Raw genomic sequence first — 21,785 nt, forward strand, 5'->3', positions numbered from 1 at the left:
CCAGCTCTGATTAATCAGTCCTTTGATCAAAGGCGTTCCATAACTGACCATATTATCTAACGTTTCCTTTCGTTTTTAAACACGGTAGCGTGATTTCAGAGTCATTTGGCTGCTTTGTTTAGCAAACCGAACGATCTTTATGCCTTTTCGTATCTATAATACAGGGTGCGACAAGAAAGCCGCCCAGATTCACCAACCTTCGCCGCCTAAAATAAGGGAGTTTTTTTTTTTTCTGCCGTACCCTGTGTTCCGTGTTGTGATTTGAGGGAGCTATTACTACTATTTCGGCGAAGGTGATAAGATTGCCACTATTTCTAGCAAACCGAGTGTCCATGTAGAAGCTCGATATTGTATAGAATGGTCATTGTGTTCAGTGTTTGGTGATGTCAGATAAAGGTAAGCTACCTGGGAGCCAAGCCTGCTGCCTTGTTACCATCCCTGGTTGAAGCCATTTCGTTCTGTTTGCACCAACGAGGCGAAGAACGTGGAATAACGTATTACCACCACAACATCTATTGAACTAAGTTAAAATAAAGGACTCAAAAATGCGGTTTAGTTGTTATAAGTTGCCAGTGTTCGTCATTAGACTGCGACCATGCTGGGGCACCGCCCTTCTAAGGGTATAATCGATCGCGCTCAGCCGCAGTACCGGTATCACGTAGTTATTAGTTGAGATAGGAAAGACAAAGTAAACTTGGGCCGGATTCGAACTTCGAACCAACAACACTGGGGTTTATATGTGTGCCTGTATGAGAGAGAGAGAGGTAGATGTGGTATTCTGGTTTTCTGCGCTCTGGGTTCAGATGTCGCCCAGGTCAGCTTTACTTTCCGTTGTTTCAGGGCTGATAAATAATTTTACCCGTCCAATAATGACTAGATTCTTCTCATTTTTTTTTCCCGCTGTAATTAAAAAAGTGCAACCTGGCCGTTACATTTGTTACCTTGGTCCGGCCTAAAGGATGCACTAAGCAGATTGCAAGGCCGGCGGTAGAGAAAAGAAAACTTGCCATATTTCACGTTTGTCGACCTGTAAAGATGTGGAAGGCTTTCTTCGCCACACAGAGGTAAGGTTGCCGAATGCCTACATAAACAAGGATCTCCTGTAGCAGGCGGAAGGGTCCAAAGACACGGCATGCTACACCCCCCCCCCCATTCATTATCATTTTACGTCAAGTGACTCTTGCGATTAATTAGTCTGAGTTAATTACCGTCTATGGTCTATTTCATAGACATTAAACAGCACACCTTTAGAGTTAGTGGTGTGGACATTCGGAGGGAATCCATACGTGTTGTGTAAATAAATGCTTTATGAGACAATGGGGGAGCATGTAATTACGCAGACTAATTAAATTGATTTAATTACCGTTTCACTGTTTAATTTTGTAAACAAATAAAACACGGTAATTTTAGAATTTTGTCAGACATTCGATCGGGTCCTGTCTATTCGTTGCTATGTGGTACCTTTTCGTTTTGTATCGGAGATCAGTATATCTCCAATGCCTATTTTCATTCTTTGTATATTATTAAGTGATGCGAGTTTTAATTCGCGGTCAAGTGTTACCATCGCTCTTTGTTTGTTTACATTACTTAAATAATTAAATAATAAATAAATATATATGTATATAAAGTTATATAAAGACTAAATAAATATAGATGTATATAAAGTTTACTGTTCCGTTAAGGAGCAGTAAACAAAAAAGTATTCCATCCAGTGAGAGATAAATATTTAATATACACAGGTAGCTTGTATATTTGTTCTGTGTACATTAATTGATATATATATATATACCCATCTTTTCTCTGACTTATGGTCTCTTGGACGACTCACACACGTATATATATTTATATAGAGTTGCTATAGATTGAGATAAGGCCTTCGTCACCACTCGACGTGTTTGGCTTGAAATTACCTTTAACCAGGTATCGAAACCGGTTCGCCGGCAGCTCAGCTCTTCTCTACAAGGTGTTTTATAGGAATATCGATTGTTCTCCAATACTATTTTGGTTGGATGGAGTGCGTGGATATTATAGTTGAATAAAAATCAACCTCATTATGGGACGGGTACTTTATTTTATTCACCCAGGGAAAGATGAAAGGCAAAGTCGACCTCGACGGGAATTGAGCCAAGAGTGCAAGGGTTAATGTAGGAAAGTACTTTTCTACGTCTCTTTACCGGGGTGAAAAGGTAAATTAAACCTCGGCAGGATTTGAACTTATAGGTGTGTAACTAAATTACACTGACACTTTGTCCGACGCGCCACCAATTCTAATCACTCACTATTAGTCGGTGTCTTTATCTAATTACGTTCAACTTTTCCTCTCTTCCGGCGTCGACAGGACAATTACCAGTTATATATTGAGGTCTCTTCAAACAGCACTATTATTTTGGAGGGAAGTAAGCCGACGACAGTGAGAGGGCGATGCGGTTTCGATCACTAGCCACGTTTCCTTGAGAATGGCATTAATGTCATGTATTCACACTACGCTTATAATAAAACTAGTCCAATCCATAGAAGAAACCGCGCGCGCATATTATATATATATATATATATATACCTATTCGTATAGATACACGTTTCGGCATATATTTATATAGGAAGGTGTCCCTTTAAGTGATTCCCTGACTATTTACCCGCGATCCTTCCTATTCCGGGTGTCAATGGGGTGGTGTGCCTCTTGCACTTCACCCTCTCTCTCCTTCATCACCCTCATGAAATACCTCTATTGGTGCAACTCCACCACCACCACCTTGTCAACTATTGTTACTGTCTCATATTTCTAACATAATCAATACTCACCCCCTCCTCCTCCCTCCTTTCTCTCTACGTTTGCGTGTGTCGTGTATATACACCAATATATATATATATATATTATATTATATTATATATATATTTATGCGCACGTGTGTATGTGTGCTTTATGCGTCTGTTGCGTGTGTGGTGCGAGATTTGCGTGCATAGCGAACATATATGTATGCGAGTGTAGCATATAATGGTGTGTGTGTGTGTGTGTGTGTGGCATATATATCATATATATGTCATATATATATATATATTATTTTACATTATATATCTGCTGTGTATATACACACATGTGTGTTGTGTTTACCAGTATTTACTTCCTATTTATCTCCCATCTCTTCAGTACTTCGTTGAAACCAACTTTTTTTATGTGGACCTGAAGGATAGTTGGGTGGTGTGTGTATAAATGTGTATGTGTGTGTGTGTGTGTATTGTCTGTATATATTAATGTGTTTGTATACATATGTGTATTTGTACCCCTTTCCACTCTACCTTTCTCTCTTCTTCCCCTGCTCTCTCTCTCTCTCTTCTCCCCCTACCCTTCTCTCCTGTGTCTGACGTCCATAGAGATAGCCTTACATTAACTTAACATACAGCAGGCATACATACGCACGCACACACACACACACGCACACATCACACCATATAATTATATATACATTCTATCTTGTGTGTGTGTTTGTCTTCAGTGTTTAACTGGACAAAATGCATGGCTCACAGTTTACTTAAGTAGTGTACATGTCACACAGACCTGTGTGTATGTGTACTTTACAGTATGTGGCAGAGTGACACACACACACACACACTGATATATATATATACATGTATACACACACACACGTGTGTGTGTGTGGCGGCGGGAGGGGAGGGTGGCCCGTGCGTGTTTGGAAGATAGCAGCACCATCAGGGAGCTAGCTATACAGTAGGCACGCACATACACACACACACACGCATATATTTATAGATAGATAGATATAGATATATACAAAGCTACTACATAAGCATACAGACACAGAGAGAGAGAAGGCAGTAACAGCCACACCCACACACATTCAAATATACACAGATCCAGTGCTACTACTTCCACACATATATATAGACAACGTTACAACACACACACACACACACACACACACACATATATAATATATATAATATATACATATACACGCGTACATACGCGGAAGCCTTTGCTACAATTTATGCATACTCACACGTCTCACACACACACTATTCAAATACAGCTAAGTACATACAACCAGCATTGCTCTCACACACACAGATAAATATACAATCACATTATACGCATAGACCGTGCTACTCGCGCACACACATACACACACGCCATAGAAACAGAGGCGCAATCATACATTCACATACAACGACAGATTATATATGTATCTGTGTATATATATATATATATATATATATATATATAGATATATGCTATACACTCACATACACACGCCATCTTAGACAGCTTTACAATTTATGCACGCTCACACGTCATACAAACATATATAGAGAGCCATCTATTACCAGCACACGTCACACACATACACGCAGTCATGCAAATATAGACAGCCCAATACATTCACACGCCACATATATATATATATATGCGCACACACACAGACACACACATACTCAATCAAACGTAGACAGCTCTGTGCATTCTCATACCTCACACAAACACACACACCCATACACGAAAGGCTAGTTCTATAACATTCACACGCAACATAGTCACCCTTCTCTCGTACATACACACACGCACACGCACAGCACTATATACATACACGGGCAGGCTCTACAATTTATGCACACGTACACTCCACACACAGAGAGACACACTACCACATACGCACATACAACGTGTGTGACTACTTTTATTAGCACTTACATACTTGAAATATTTCTGTTGAAATATCCAAAAGTATCATTGATACACACACACACAAGACAACTTACACACCAGTCCTGACGTATGTATTCTTTGTTTGAAATGTGTATATTTACACACATAGATGTGTGTTCATGTTACTACTTGTCCATGATGGCATTAGCCCCCCTACACCTCTACATTTCCTTCCTAAGCATGTGAGTATGTGTCTGTGTGAGAAAGAAAAATATACTAACATATATATATATATATATATATATATACCCTAACATACGATATATAAGTATATAATATATATGTGTGTGTGTGCATAAAAGCACAAACTTTTCGTTTTTGTGATAGAATATATACATATATAATGTTTGTGTGTGCATATTTAAACATGAATACATACATACACATATATATATATATATGTGTGTGTATAATTTCTTTCCCTTTCTGTGTGTTTGTATGTGTTTTCGTTTATGTGCACTTGGGTGTGTGTTATCATGTCACCAACTTTTTTTTTTACCCTGTGCAAAGATGTAAACAAATGTTTGCTTATAATTAATTACTAAACAAACAGGTTAATCACTTAATGACTCATTATCAAAAACTATTCGATAATACCAATATTTGTTGATCATTGTGATAGATTTTTCGCAGCCCTGTCATCCTCGTTATTATTGTTCTTATTTTTATAAATGTGTTTCTAATGAATGTGATAATATTATTGTTTGTAATCCAATGTGAATCTATATTTCTCAATTATTATAAACTCATTCCGTTCATCCGTTCACCACTCTTCTCGCTCCATTCAGTGTTGTTACCGTCCCCACCCCTTTTCCATATAAGGTTTGGGGGGAGAGGGGGGCTTGTTCAACATCATCCTAGTCAAAAAAACTGAGCTCAAACGAGCAAGATTCTGTGCAAGTAGCTTAATCTCCTAGAAAGACATAATGACCAAAATCTCTTCATTCGCCTCAAAGATATCTTAAAGAACACGGTGGATCAGTGCATCTCAACCAGTTTTTGCCCACTGGACCCTTTTGATAAATGTTTTGTTTTTTACTCTACTGCCCCCCCCCCCCCAGTCATTTGGTGTTTTAAAAAATCCTATGATTAAATATTAGAAATTGTATAAAAAAAAATTGTTAGGGGTGGCTGTGTGGTAAGTAGCTTGCTTACCAATCACATGGTTCTGGGTTCAGTCTCACTGTGTAGCACCTTTAGCAATTTGTCTTCTACTATAGCCTCGGGCTGACCAAAGCCTTGTGAGTGGATTTGGTAGATGAAAACTGAAAGAAGCCCGTCGTATTGGAGAGCCTCTCCTACTCACCACTACTCCTTCCTCCCAGCTGAGGGGTTTTTGTTTTGCAAGTTACTTAGTGACCCTGTCGGTGCTGGTGCCACATAAAAAGCACCCAGTACACTCTGTGGAGGGGTTGGCATTAAGAAGGGCATCCAGCTGTAGAAACCAAGACAAAAACAAGCTATGGAACCTGGTGCAGCTCCTGGCCTTACCAGCTCCTGTCAAACCATCCAACCCATACCAGCATGGAAAATGGATGTTAAATGATGATGATGATGATGATGGTGATGATGATGATCCTGAAGGTGAAATGACAGAGTTGCCAGGGTGGTGTTTAGTTAGTTGCCTTTATGTTCTGAGTTCCAATCCCACCAAGGTCAACTTCACTTTCCTTTAGTTTCAGAGTCATTAAGTACTGGAGTGGATTCTTTTTTTCTCTCTCTCTCTCTCTCTCTTCCTTTCTCTCTCTCTCTCTCTCTTCCTTTCTCTCTCTCTCTCTCTCTTCCTTTCTCTCTCTCTCTCTCTCTCTCTCTCCCCTTTGCTTTCCTGGAAGAAAAAAGATGGTGGTCAGACATAAAGCTGGGCTTGATCAGGTTTAGATGCCCCTGAAGGAACCCTATGGGTAGCATCTTTTACCAATAACTTTAAGCTGGCTAACATCCTGGGGCAGTGTAGTGTCTTGTATCATAGCTTAGCAGAGAGAAACTGTCTGGAAGCCTGTCTCCGTTCTTGGTTGCCAGTTTGAGCCACCATCACTATCCCCTGGTCCCCTAGGTATCTCTAGTGCAGTTCCCAGGACCGGGTTTGCAATCTGGGGATGATATCCTCTTTTCCTCTCATCCTGTCTCAGAAGCCTTAAAAGGGGACATGGCTGTTCTCATTTTCTCCCAGTTAAGCCTTTAAAAAACAGATTTAAAAAAAAAATACTTTGTAGTGTTTTTTTCTTAGATTCTTCTGTGTTCTGAGTTCAAATCCTGCTAGAGTCTACTTCCCATTTCATCCTTCCTGGGTCAGTAAGTACCAATGTCTAAAGACCTGGGATTACTTAGTATTCATCATCATCATCATTTAGCATCTGTTTTCCATGCTGGCATAGGTTAGACAGTTTGACAGGAGCTGCACCAGGCTCCATTGTCTGTCTTTGGACTTGGTTTCTACAGCTGGATGCCCTTCCTAATGCCAACCACTTTCCAGGGTGTCTGCTGGGTGCCTTTTACATGGAACCAGCACCAGTGCTTTTTATATTAATTAATAATTAAAGTCTAATTGATTGTGTGGACTGAGAATATGTTTTTATTTTGTACATAGCCACCCAACCCTGTGGATTTAGGTTCAGTCCCATAATGTGGCACTTTGGAGCAAAGGGCTCTTATTGTATCCTCGACTCAAGCAATATCTTGCAAATGACATTTGGTCTGACAGAAACTACAGAAGCCTATCATCTGTGTGTGTGTGTGTGTGTGTGTGTAGATGCAAGCATGGCTGTGTGGTTATGAAGTTTGCTTCACAACTGTGGTTTCAGGTTCAGTCCCACTGCATGGTCACTTGGACAAGTGTGTTTTATGTATTATAGCCTTGGACTGACCACTGTCTTGTGGGTAGGCATTGATAGATGGAAACTCAACAGATGTCTGTCCTGTGTGGGTGAGGTGGATGTCTGTTTGTTTTTCATTCTCCTGGGGTCAGTGCAGGGATTGATATAATTGTCTACGTCTCTCTCTTCAAATTCGGGGGCCTTGTGCTTATATAAGAAACTACTACTACTTCTACCATGTTCTGAATGCAAATTCTGCCAAGGTTGACTTTTCCTCTGATCTTTTTAGGGTCAATTATTATTATTGAGTGTGAGAGCATTTGCATGCCATCAAAGTGACACTGGGGTATAATATACAAAGTCCAGTATACCTTGTCATGACTACCCATCTGATAAGGGTACACCAGGCACATGCATCACAACCATATGTGCATGACATGGTGATCTCATATTAACATAAACAACACATGACCTTACAGATGGGGCCCAGTTAGAATTTTTTTCAGGTTGAGTAGCCCATCCCTCTTTAAAAGGTCCCTGAATGAGGGTTGTTTAAGGATGTTGAAGAAAATACCCATGTTTTAAGAGGTGAATTATCCAAATGCCAAAGAATTCCTCTCAACACATGGCTATGATGCTCCCCCACTACTTCTGTTCATGGTCAGAGATGCACATATCGTCAGCCACCAAGGGACATGCTCAACTAGTTATGGTCAAACATCTGACAAGCAAATCTGCAGTGTTGAGCAGAATATTTGCTTTAGTCCATCTTTTATACCAAGACAAAACAATGTACATGGTAACACTTTCAATCAGTTAAAACAGAAGCCATGAGAGGCACTGCCTGGTGCTGCACCAGAGCTATTCAGAAACCTTTGGTAGGTTCAAGCAAATTTCTACTGCATCACCTGTGTTGCTGGGGGATCTGTGTAGCATTGTGTATTCTTTTTTGCTGTTGGGGGAGTGGAAACTTTTTCTGGTATTGTATTGTGTCAGTTTGTTTTGTTCTGGGCTCTGGTTGCAGTCTTTTGTTGTACAAGGTGTTTGTATTGTGTGTGTGTGTGTAATTCGAGTTGAGCTCTGTTGGTTCTCTGGCTCTTATTGAATACATGTTTTGGTGGTGGTTTATTTTATTGGATATTTGCTGTATAGAATGTGTCTTGTGTTTGTGGATTGTTTTGTTTGTGTTGTATCATTGAATTGTTTGTGTTGTATCATTGAATTGATAGTGTCTTACATAGGATGTGTGCTGTTCCTATCAGGGCTATTTTTCGGACAGTGTGTAGTGTTGAGGGTCCAGATATATCTTCTGTGTTTTTGTTCATATGTTTCTTTCTTATCATACCCAATGCTCCAATAATTACTGGTATTATTTTCACCTTTGTGTCCCACATCTTGAACACTTCAATCTCGAGGTCTTTGCAGTTTGATAATTTCTTCACTTTGGTCTGGACAATATTTTGGTCAGGAGGGACTGCAATATCTATCAGTAAATAGGTGGGTTTTTTTTTCAATCCTTGTTGATGATGATGATGATTACGATTATCATCATCACCATTGTTTTACTTCTCAGGGTGCTCAAATCTTGTTTGCTCTGGTAGATTCTGTGGGAGCGGACAGCATCCTGCTGTCAGAGGTCGTCTCACAGGGTCTCTTTCTGGACATTAAAAGCTTTGATACTTGGTTGTTATCATCGTCATCGTCATCATCATCATAGGATGGTGGATTGGCTGGGTCATTAGATCATTGAACAAAGCCACCTTGTATTTAATTGTGTTTCTTAGCTTTTTATCTTTCCGTGCTCCTGTTACATCCAGAACTTCATATAACTGACGACATCTCTCTTTCAAATCTCAAACCTTGGACCTCTGTTAAGAAATCCTTATTTTGACTTAACCTGTTTTTAAATGATGTTGTTGTTGCTGTTATTTTGTAGGTTTTTACCAGAGGAAGCAGCAGTTCTTCACATTGACTGAGACCTTTGACTACAGCGTCGTTGTGACAGCCGCCTCGTTAACCTCCAACCGTATCTCTATAGATTGTTGCCACTATTTGGTGCCCTGCTGGTTTTGGGAAGAGAAAAGAAGAGTCGGAGAAAGAGAGAGAGGGAGAAAACCTTTTCAACGTTTTTCTCCTCTGGAGCATGTCAACCCAGACGGTGCTTCTACAGGTCAGTTTATCTTCAACCACACACACACACACACACATACACCCTAGCACTTTTCCAACTCCACCCGGTCACTCTCCTCCTCTCCTCTAAAATGTTTCTGGTTCCTCTGCTGCAAGAATCCTATTCTGCTCTGCTCCTTTTCTCTTCTGCTTTACTTTTTATCGTATCCAGTGTAAAAGTTGCTCCCCTTGACTTTTGTGGGTTTTGCAGGCTGTATGGTGACCTCAGCAATGCTGGTGCCACAAAATAAAGGGTTCAATACAAGCAGTGAAGTGGTTGGCATCAGGAAGGGTTTCCAACTATAGAAACCTTGCTAAGATAGACAGAGGAGCATGATGTGGTTCTGGGGCCCATCAGATCCTGTCAACCCATCCAACCCATGACAGCATGGAACATGGGTGGTCAATGATTTATGATATACACACACATGCATGCACACACACACACACACACACACACACACACACACACACAGATGTAGATATGGCTCTTTAAGAAGCTTGCTTCCCAGTCATGTGGTCTTAGGTTCAGTCCCACTGCACCATTCCTTGCACAGATGTCTTCTAAATCCCTGGCTCGACCAAAGCTTTGTGAGTAGATTTGATAGAAGTAAACTGTGTGTGCTCTTGTCAGGACATCACAGGAAGACTCTAAACAACCATTGCTGCCTTACAAGCGAGTTGTGTGTTTCCTATCTTTTGTGAAAAACCTGTCCGGTCGGGGAGGGGGGATATTACCTTGCTTGGAAACAGGTGACAGTTAGTGACAGGACAGGCATCCAGCTGTAGAAAATCTGCCTCAGCAACTTCTGTCTGACCCATGCAAGCTTGGAAAAGTGGACATTAAATGATGATGATGATCTTACAGTTAACTAATGTACGTCTGCTACAAATGAAAGTCAGCTTGCCTCTGATCCTAATGCAATTTTTACAAACACCCAGTTTTCTTTCTTGTAAACTAAAGTTTCTTCTCTTTGCACACATTCCACATCACCTGTGCTGCCACCTATCACTTCCCTGACCCAGTCTTATTTCCTCTATCCCTATATAATTAAAACTTTTTAATTGTCAGTTTGTGTGTGTGTGTATAATCCAATGTAAGAAACTACTTCTGTACTCATAACTAGTGTATTTGATACCCATTTTTACACATATATTAAATATACACATCTTTACATGTATGTACATATATATATATAGTATTTATTTTTTTTTTTCTTTTCACTGTTTCAGAGTGCACTGTGTGACCTGTTTTGTTGAGAAGAGACAATCAGTCGGTCCGAGCCACATTCTTTAAGACTCCACTAGTTGTTGTTTCATGCTTTCATTATCATCATGGAGAGGTCTGCCGGGATTCCAATCTATGGTGAAATGTATGGCATGCCATTCCATCACAGACTTCCTACACCAAGAATGCCAACCCTTAGTGACTTTTCTGGCAAGCATTTCGGCCAGGAACATGCTCTTGATACTCAGAGGATGGCTCCGTTAGGGGGCAAGCAATTTCCTATTCATAGCTCACAGAGTTCTCACTCGCAGCAAAGGATGACACCGATTGCTGAGAAATCCAGCCATCACCATAGCAACAGTTCTGGGAAGCACATTCACCATCGACATAGTTCTTCTCATTCACACAGCTCTCAAAGAATGTTAGAACCCGGTGAGAAGTCTATCCATAATAGCAGCAGTGACTCTGGGAAGCAGTACTCGCATGACACCCACAGGATCTCTCATGTGGCTGAGAAATCTTCCCATAGTTCCGGCAAGCATATGTCTCATGGAAGTTGTCAGGAGACTCCAAGGATGTCACATGTTCCAGAGAAAAACATTCACAACAGCATCTCTAGTAAACAGATCTCTTCCCACAGACATAACTTGGAGAAGGAGAGAATAGCATCACCAGTTGACAAACCAGACAACAACAGCAACAGTGACCTGTCTGGGAGCCAGTTCTCCCATGAGTCAACTATAGAGAGCCAGAGACTGCCACTGCCCTATATTGGTCAGACAGTGTTTCCTGGTAACAATATGTACAGCAGCCAGTATTCTCAGCCGTGTTACTTACCGACGACTGACAGAATGCAGTCAAGCTTGGAGAGCGGACAATCATCTAAGGAGAGTTCTTCTCAAAAGAGCTCCACTGCTAGTATTGATAAATCATTCCATGGTGATGTGTCTCAAAAACAATATGGCCCGAACAAATTGTCGCCAACCCAACCCAAACCACAAGTATTGAGGCAGCTCTTCTGCGATTACTGTGGCAAGAAGTTTGCTCAGGAATATTTGATGCACATGCACCGAAGGAAACATACTGGAGAGAAACCGTTCCAGTGCGACGTCTGCAACAAACAGTTCTCTCGTAAAGATGTTATGAAAAGACATAAGAAAAACCATATGGAGGGTCTTGTCCAATCCCCCAAAGTTCTTGGAAACAGCTACCAAGTTCCTATGCAAGAGAATTCTCAGATGGCAAAAAAACAGTTTACGCCTGATAAACTATTTCAATGTGATGTATGCATGAAATATTTCGGTACAAGGAATTATCTTGAAATTCACAAGAGAACTCATACTGGAGAGAAACCATTCCAATGTGACTTCTGTATCCAAAAATTTGCTCGAAGAGACACGCTTCAAATCCATCGGCGCACCCATACCGGAGAGATGCCATTCCAATGTGAAGTCTGTCAAGAGAGATTTTCACAGCGAATAAAACTTCAGATTCATCAGAAAACACACATTTTGAAGAAACGGCACCAATGCGAATTTTGTCTGAAGCACTTTGCACAAAGATATTACCTTCAGATCCATCGACGACTGCACACCGGTGAGAAACTGATGCACTGCGACATTTGCTTGAAGAAATTCACTCAAAAACATTACTTAATCATTCACAGGAGAACCCACACGGGAGAAAAACCATTCCAGTGTGACTTCTGCATTCAGAAATTTGCTCGCAAAACAACTCTTCAAATTCACCGGAGAACTCACACGGGGGAAAAACCATTCCATTGTGAGATTTGTGACAAGAGGTTCGCTCAGAGCGATAAGTTGAGAGTTCATCGTCGCACCCATGCACCGAAGCGTCAGTACCAATGCGATATTTGTTTAAAGATGTTTGCCCAAAGACATTACCTTCATGTCCATCAGAGGTCTCACACCGGAGAGAAACCGTTCCAATGTGAAGTTTGTTTCAAACAGTTTGCTCAGAGAAACACATTACAGATACACAAGAGAACACACACAGGAGAGAAACCATTCCAGTGTGACGTCTGCCTCAAGAACTTTGCCCATAAACATTATCTAAGATTACATAAGAGAACGCACACTGGAGAGAAACCATTTCAATGTGACTTCTGCCTGAAGCAGTTTGCTCAGAAAAATTCTTTGAAGATCCATTGTCGAACACACACTGGTGAGAAACCGTATCAGTGTGAGATATGCTTCAAGTCTTTTGCTCAAAGACAATACCTGCGATTGCACAAAATAACACACAGTGGAGAGAAAGCTTATCATTGTGATATGTGCCCAAAACAGTTCACACGAGGTGATACTCTGCAGAGACACAAGAAAACTCACAATGGACCCCAACCAAGCAGTAAACCTCACAAAGTGTCTGTTAATTCCAACAATAAAACAATTGAAGAGTTTCCACCAATGAGCACATACCTATGGCAGCTGTAGGCCCCAGGGATGTTGGCACTGAGCAGGTGACTAACGAGTATTGAAAGTCTTGTTGCAGGTAAACGGTGAAAAAAACGAATGGATTTTCATGAGCAAATGTCAACAACAACAACAACAACAACAGCAGCAGCAGCAGCAGCAGCAGCAAGGGTTGTTACAAGTTGTGAAATGATTTCCTAGCCATTCAGTTGTAAAAACAGCTGCTGAATGGCTGCTTTCAAATGGCAAATGAGTAAGTTTTATCCAGATTATCAGTTTTGACCAAGCTGAAAGAGAATGGCTGGCTTTCTGTGGTTGGTCAAACACTGACCAACATTGTACACATAAACTGTACCTTTTTAACAAGGGATATTGTAATTAGATCTCAGTTATATGCAACACATACACACAACATATATATATATACATATATATATATATATATACATACATACATGCATACACTGATATATATATATGTATATGCATGTGTGTACTCTAATACATGTACACATATTCACATACATTTATATATGTACACTAATATATACACATGAATCTGTAGAGGTATTTCTACCTATGTATATTGCTACACATCACGCATACATATAGATATATACACATACTACATGCGTGTGTATTTATACACACACAGAGTATATATGTATAAAGGAACAGTCAATGGTTACCATTATTGTGTATAAAAAAATTCATGACAACACTAACAACTGAGATATCCTTGAAAATCCTGTTTTCCCCCCCTAATCTTTCTCCACACTTCTAGATACTATTCCTTTCTTTTCTTCTATGCCACCCATCACCCAACACACATTATAACGATCTATTGAGAAAAGCCGCAACTAATTTGCATATGCCCTCTGCAGTGAGCTGCTTCTTGTTTCCTAGACTTGTGGTACAGATCGCTGTCCCTTACTGCCATTACAACTGTAGAAAAAAATTGAGTTTTTGCTGTGTCCATCCCACCCAGCACCCCAGACTCTGCTGCTCCCACTGTTAAAAACCCAGTCCTTCTTCCCCGCTACCCCAAACATTTACCTTCTGTAATTCCCTCCTGAATAATGTTTAATGTCTGTGTCGGTGAGGATGGATGGCCATGGCTACAGCCTCCCCCCTTCCTTTCATATCCCTTCAAAGGAATGCTCTTACCGTGACTGTGGTTACAGTATTCTGGTCTCGTATTGTGACTCACTGCAGACGTGATGGTCGTGGTTGGAATGGTTTGATTATAGGGCTACTCAGTTAAGGTCGACCCGAGGCTAAACAATAAGAAACGGGTGACCTCTAACTGCGTTTGAGACGTCTGCAAATTCTGCCGACCATTTTGGGATTGGGACAGATCAGTGCCTCTCTACGGGACACGTAAGAGTACAACAACAACAAGAGCAGGAGGTGCAGCAGCAGGAGCAGTGCACAAAGGACAAGCTGCTACCTTATGTGCCACATAGCCCCCCCCCCCCAGTGTAATGTGGAGAAGGTCGCGTGAAAGAGACCTAGGACTTGACTTTATGTATTAGTACTTATTGGCTGTCTCTTGAAAAAACTTAAACTCACACACACACATTAATACATGCACACATGCATATATGCATATATATATATATATATATATATATATATATGTATGTATGTATATATGTATATGTGTGGATATAGAACATGTAAATAATCAACTGAAAAACTCCCATATTTGCCTACATTAAAACTGAATTGATACACAATCTCATGTATTCACATGTAGACCTACATGTATGTATGTGTATATATATATATATATATATATATATATACATATACGTATGTATGTACAATGACAAATAGCCATAGCTTCAATCATTATCGATCATATATACAACCTCAACACACAATTCATACACATGTGTATATGTGTCTAACTAAAAGCATGACATTTAAACAAAGCTTGTCAGTTTTTTTTTTACAAAAAACTCTATTTACGTATGTTTGTTTCACTTATTGGACACCCACTACAGCTTTGATTACTCCACCACCAAGCCCCCACCCCATCCCCACCCCGTTGTGCTGTGTGAATTCCTTCTTAAACAACAAAACAAAAAAAGCCCCCAAAAACTCTACAAATGTTCTGATTTGATAGGGAGAGGAGGGATAAGAGAGATTTGGCCTTTTGACCCCTTCCCCCTTTTATTAATATATCCTTTGTTTTTTTCTTATATTGTTTGTTGTCTTTTGTGAGTGAATTAAACATTGGCATTTCCTATGCAGTTAACGCGCAGCTTATGTTCGCCCTACCAAACCAATCATGGATGTATTTCCTTGGAGGTAACACCTGCCACACAGCCATACATGCATCTTACACCATACATACACACACAAACCTATATACACACGTGTATATTATATTTATATAATTCTGTGTGTGTGTGTATATATGTATATATATATATATATGTGTGTATTATTTGCCTGAGCATTTAATTCTATAGCATTATACAAATTCGCATACATTTATACACACACATATATATTCCTGGACATGCACATACAATAATATTGCCTTTGCTTCCCTTTATAAAACAGTACACATTATATACACTCACTCATACATTAAGTTGTATGTGAGTATAAACGTATATATATATGCATTTATATTAATGTCATCATTACCCATATTGACAAAGACATGATGTGTGTGTGTGTGTTTGGATAGGTGCAGCAGTATATTCTTCAATAAGGTGTAGTGTTCTTGCTGTTTTTGGTCTTTTACTGCCACTGAACAATGGTTCTAAACCTAGCTGTGCCTTCCTTGTAAAAGAATCTCGACTCTGTTGAAGGAGACATCCATGATAAAAACAACCAAACCCCAATTTTGGTAATAATCATCATAGTTTGTTGATGATTAGCTCCAGATCATCCCAGATGGAGCAGGCCTTTGACCAAAGCCATTCCAACCATGCCAATCTCATCGTTTTATATAATATCAAGGACTAGATTGTTCTACATGTCCTTTCTTTGTTTTAAGGTGACAGGGTGTAATTTGAGGAAAACTCAGCTGCCATTTCCAGCGGATTAAACTACCATGTAGAGCAAGCATGGGCAGCCTTCATTTGAGAAGCATGCTGCTCTACTATTAAAAAAACATTAGGTAATACAGAAACTGAATATTTAATTCATCCATCCTTATTCTATCCAAGAAGAAGATTGAGGAGGTTGTATCATCTTGTAAATAAGGGTCAGTTTTATGAAATTCTGCAACCATTTTGTGGTTCTTATTTAGTTTAAGACCGTTGTTGCTTACGGATAAATCTTGGTGCCAAAATGGACTCCATTCACTGCTTCTTTCCGTTGTTATTCTGGCTGTTTGGTAGAATCAGCTGAGCATCCATTAGACAAAATTCCTTGCTGTAGTTCTTCCAGCTCTTTACATTCTGAATTGAAGTCCTGCCAAAGTCAACTTTGCCTGTCATCCTTTGAGGGATTGAGGAAATATAGTAAGCAGTCAAGTCCTGGGATCAGTGTAATAGACTGGCCCCTTTCTCTCTAAAACTGTTAGGGTTATGTGTCTAAATTAGAAACAATTGCTCTGTCACCAACCCGCCATTGTTCAGCCATCAGCCCTTTATAAAAGCTACCCGCCCACCCTCAGGCCTCGGATGAAATACTTTATGTTGGCTCCTGGTCAATACTGACCCAGCAGGCATGATCAAAGGTGATCCAGCTGTGATCACTCTTATCTTTTTTTTTGTCTTTTCTGTCATAGTCTATCTAAGATTACAAATAAAGCTGGTTGGATGTGATTCAGAGGTGATTTGACTGCTATTTTCAGTAGATCAAGTGGCCTGTAGTATCTCCCTCATGTAGAGATCCCTTAAAACTGAGTGTGAATTGGCTGAGCCTGTGATCTCTGACATTTGTTTTGAGTTGCTGGAACATATTACCCCAGCTCGATCGGTCATCTTAAAACCAACTGCAGTATTTAGTGTCAGAGCAAGTGAAGGAGAATGCTTTAGAAATTCCCCCACACTTCTTAAAACTCCATGAAGATGTTGGGGGCACAAGTTACCCTTGTCCTAATCTCTTCTTGTGATGTAAATGTGTATATTATTACGGTGTTGGCATGGCCATGTGATAAAGGAATTCACCCCAAAACCACATTGGTTGGTGTGTTCTGTGATGGCCTCAGACTGGCGGCCAATGGGTTGGGGTGTGAATGGAACTGGTGTTCAGAAACTGATGGCCGCTCATCCTTTGTGTCCTATCTTTGATGTTAGTACTTTGTTTAAAAACAAACTGATCATTTATATAGAAAAACGATGCTGTTGTTTAAAGTCTGCCACAAAAATACGCTCAGTTATTGAGCTGTTCATTGATTGAAGGACATGAAAAAAATTATACCTTGCATGGAAGGAGGCAAGGGTTGACATCAAATGATGTCAAGCAAGCAGACACAAATACACAATGGGTTTCATTCAGTTTCCATCCACCAAATCCATTCACAGGCTTTGGTTGACCTGGGGCCGTAGTAGAAAACACTTGTCCAAAATGCTACACTGAACTTAAACCTGAAATGTGGTTGGGATGTGAACTTCTTAATCCCAGTCATGCCTGCACCTATATACACACGGATGTGTATGTTAACACATTCATCTCACTGGTTTTCTATATTCATGCTGCAGTAATTCACTTTGTTACATTCTGCTAGCACCAACAGTACCTCTTCCATGCCCCATAACCCTCTCGAATATGTGTGTGTGTGTGTCTATAAATATATATATACACACACACACACACACACACTTATTTATATACACATTTATGCAGAAACACAGACACTCTAAACGTACAGATCTGATGTGACTATGACAGTGGTGGCCCCTGACTGCACCAATCTCCTGTCTTTGTTGTTGGTAAGTGAAGACTGTGTATTCATGTGTATACCTACATACACACACACACACACTCTCTCTTTCTCCTCCCTCCCCTCGACTGATCAATCGACTCATCTAATGTAACATGCTTTTCATATAAGTTCATAGTTTTAATGTGTGTCATTCTTTTATTTTTGTCCGTTTTACCATTTTTACATATATCAAATCAAATGCAAGCTACTTTGTTAATACTAATTATCATTACTATTATTATTATTATTATTATTATTATTATCATCATCATCATACTAAAGTACTAGTCTTGTACTAGGATCGGTGAAATGAGCTGAGCCTCCCCTTCAAATTTGTGACTTTCTAAGCCAGGCATGACTATTATTGCTATTATATTTTATGTAGATGGGAGGGGGAGCTGGCAGAACTGGTAGAGCATCAGAAAAAACGCCGTATGGTATTTATTCTGACCCTCTGTGTTCTGAGTTCAGTTTCCACCAAAGTCAAACATTGCCTTTCACCTTTTAGGGCTAATAAAATAAAATTACTGGTCAAGTACTGGCATTTCAACTCACTCCCTGGTCTCAGAATTGCTGACCCCGTAACCAAGCCTGAAACCATTATTATTCTGGCAGCAAACTGGAAGAATTATTAAAATCTTTGGACAAAATGCCTTGTGGTATTTCTTCCAGTTCTTCACATCCTGAGTTCAAATTCCTCCGAGGTCGACTTTTCCTTTCGTCCTTTTGGGGGTCAATGAAATAAGTACCAGTTGAGTACTGGGGTTAATGTAATCAACTCACTGCCTTTCCCTGAAATTGCTGGCCTTGTGCCAAAATTTGAAACCAGTATAATTATCATCATCATCATCATCATCCTGGGTCAATCGAATCAACTCCTACTGATGAAAAGGTGTGGCCTTGTGCCAAGGTTTGCAATCAAGATCAGTGGCAGAGACAGTATTAATCAGTTTCATTTCTCCCCCCCCCCCCCCCGGTATCATTTCAATTTCTGCCAACTTTGACTTTTCCTTTATTGCACTCCCTTGGCTAAAAGAAGGTTTTCACTGAAATAAAGACAAAAACCATATACTGTGTGTGTGTGTGGGGGGGGGGAGCACTTCTCAATTCACTGCTACTGGACTACCTTCCTTGTAAGTTTGTAGTTCTGATCCAATTCACAAATTCATCATCATCATCATCTTTAGAGGATGTGATTTGGTTTAAAAAACAAAAAAAAGCTACAATTCCAAACTGGAAGAAGACATTGAACATGGTTTTCTGGCTGCCTTTTTTTTGATATCCCAAACTCTCTCTCCCCTCCCCCCTCTCTCTTGTCAATTTTCTTTTCTTATCCCCATAAGTGATTGTTGGGTGATACAGTTAAATTACCAGTAAGATACTGAGGCCAATGGAAGAAAACATACTGCTAGTTGCTCCCTTCATAAATTGGTTGATATATATACACATATATAAACCCAGTTTAAAGACATCACAACAACATTATTACTGGCAGAGCTGGAGATATTCTGAGTTCAAAATCTGCCTAAGGTCAAAATTAGCTTTTATTCATTGGAGGGTTGATAAAATACATTCAAGTACTGGGGCCAGTGTGATTGACTTGCTCGTCCCTTCAAAATAGTGGAAGGGAGGGGCCAAAATTAGAAAGAATGAGAATTAATAAATGCAATTTAAAATCAGCAGATAAAGTGTCTGTGTTCTGAGTTCAACTCCTCCCTGGGCCAACTTTGCCTTTTATCCTTCAGAGAGAGAGTGTGTGTGTGTGAGAGAAGGTACAGTGGTCATTATAATGGATTACACCTGCCCCTAAAATTGTTGCTTCATGTCTAATTATAAATGAGCAAATAAGAAAAATCATAATCGTTATAATTAAGGTGGTGAACTGGAAGAACCGTTTAGCATAAGGCTTAGAGGCTTTTTGTCTGTCTTGACATTCCGAGTTCAACTTCCACCGAGGTTGACTTTGCCTTTCATCCTTTTGGGGTCGATAAAATAAGTACCAGTTGAACACTGGGGGTCAATGTAATCGACAGCCCCTTCCCCCAAAATTTCTGGCCTTGTGCCAAAATTTGAAACCATTATTATTACTAAAAATAATAATTCATTAATATGAAATATATGTAAATTTCTGATATAATGATTATAATAGAATTTTAATTAAATTAAAATTTTTTTTTTAATGTTATTTTGTATTTTTTTAATCCCTTGTCACCTTTGCCCTCCCCCCTCTCTTTCTCAGTCTCTCCTTTTCTCTCTCTCCCCCCCACCCCTTGCTTTTTTGTAAAGGTAAACACATCCCAGACTTGATGCTGGAGAATACAATTTTGAAGATACTGAATCAGTTTGGCTGTATCCCCTGTCCCCCCATCCCAAACTCCTTTGTGTTAGCCCATCAAACAGTTCAAGGGGCAATGTGAGGAAATTGTTTGTAATAGTAGTAGTAGTAGTAGTAATAATAATAGTTGCAATGGTAGAAGAGTTAATAATAGTATTTTGTAGTAGTTGTAGTAGTAGTCGTTGCAGAAATAACACCCACAGAGGCTTGCTTGCTATGTAAGATAAGAGATTTCACAATTTGATGAAATAAAATTAGATAAAATGTCTCCGTACAATTTGTTGTCTTAAAAAATGTCTTTTTTATTGAACTTTCTTATTTTTCCTTTTTTTTTCTTCTTTTTTTTTTTGTGCAGGCATGGCTGTGTGGTAAGAAGCTTGCTTCGCAACCACATGGTTTTGGGTTCAGTCCCACTACATGCCACCTTGATAGTGTCTTCTACAATAGCTGAAGCCTTGTGAGTGGATTTGGTTGATGGAAACTGAAAGAAGCCCTTAGTGCTGTTGTGCTCATGTTGCTGTAACTTAGTGGTTTGGCATATACCATGGTATACACCTGAATACCATTGTATACATGTGTGTATTTGTGACTCCTTGTCTTGACATCATGTGGTAGTCATATGAGCGGTGTTTATTTCCTGTGAAAACACTTGTAAATGTGGAGAAATATTATGTTGCTTTGGAAACAGGTGAGGTTTGGTGACCAGAAGGGCATCCAGTCATAAAAAATCTGCCTCCATGAATTCTATCTGAGCCATGCAAGCTTGGTAAAGTAGCCATTAAAATGATGATGTAGAAATATGTATATATATATATATATATATATATATTCAAATAAACAAACAAAAAAAACAGGATAAAAGAAAATGAGGATGTGCCCAAGAAATCTATTAATTTGTTGCTCAGTGAAGGGAGAGAGTTCAGTTCTATATTTAAGGGATGAGGAATTATTTACATTTGACGGATATTTGTCCTCATCTTGTTTGTTGTTGACACAATGTTTCGGCTGATATAACCTCCAGCCTTCATCAGGTGTCTTGGGGAAATTTCAAACCTAGGTCCTCATTCCTAAGGCATTTTTTGTTGTTGTTGTTGTTATTCAGGTCACTGCCTGGAATTGAATGGCGTAGTGGTTAAGAGCAAAGACTACTAACCCCAAGATTCTAAGTTCGATTCCAGGCAGTGACCTGAATAA

At 39.7% G+C, this 21,785-nt stretch overlaps 1 protein-coding gene across 4 annotated transcripts in view; it reads left to right on the forward strand.

The window, feature by feature from the left end:
* LOC106870079 (uncharacterized) overlaps positions 1-20,868 on the forward strand; it is a 22,720-nt gene extending 1,852 nt beyond the window's left edge. For 2 of the 4 annotated variants that reach the window (XM_014916054.3, XM_089363185.1), the window contains exons 2-3: positions 9,470-9,703; positions 10,936-20,868. In XM_014916054.3, coding sequence (XP_014771540.1) covers positions 11,038-13,383 — 2,346 coding nt within the window. In that variant the 5' untranslated portion in view covers positions 9,470-9,703; positions 10,936-11,037 and the 3' untranslated portion in view covers positions 13,384-20,868. Of the gene's footprint in view, positions 1-3,671; positions 4,903-9,469; positions 9,704-10,935 lie in introns of those variants that run through there. The other 2 variants (XM_014916055.3, XM_089363184.1) reach the window with 2 other exon arrangements.
* Positions 20,869-21,785: the final 917 nt, after the last annotated feature.

The sequence above is a fragment of the Octopus bimaculoides genome, chromosome 14, assembly GCF_046866305.1.
Source record: "Octopus bimaculoides isolate indiv1 chromosome 14, ASM4686630v1, whole genome shotgun sequence".
NCBI classification, from domain to species: domain Eukaryota; kingdom Metazoa; phylum Mollusca; class Cephalopoda; order Octopoda; family Octopodidae; genus Octopus; species Octopus bimaculoides.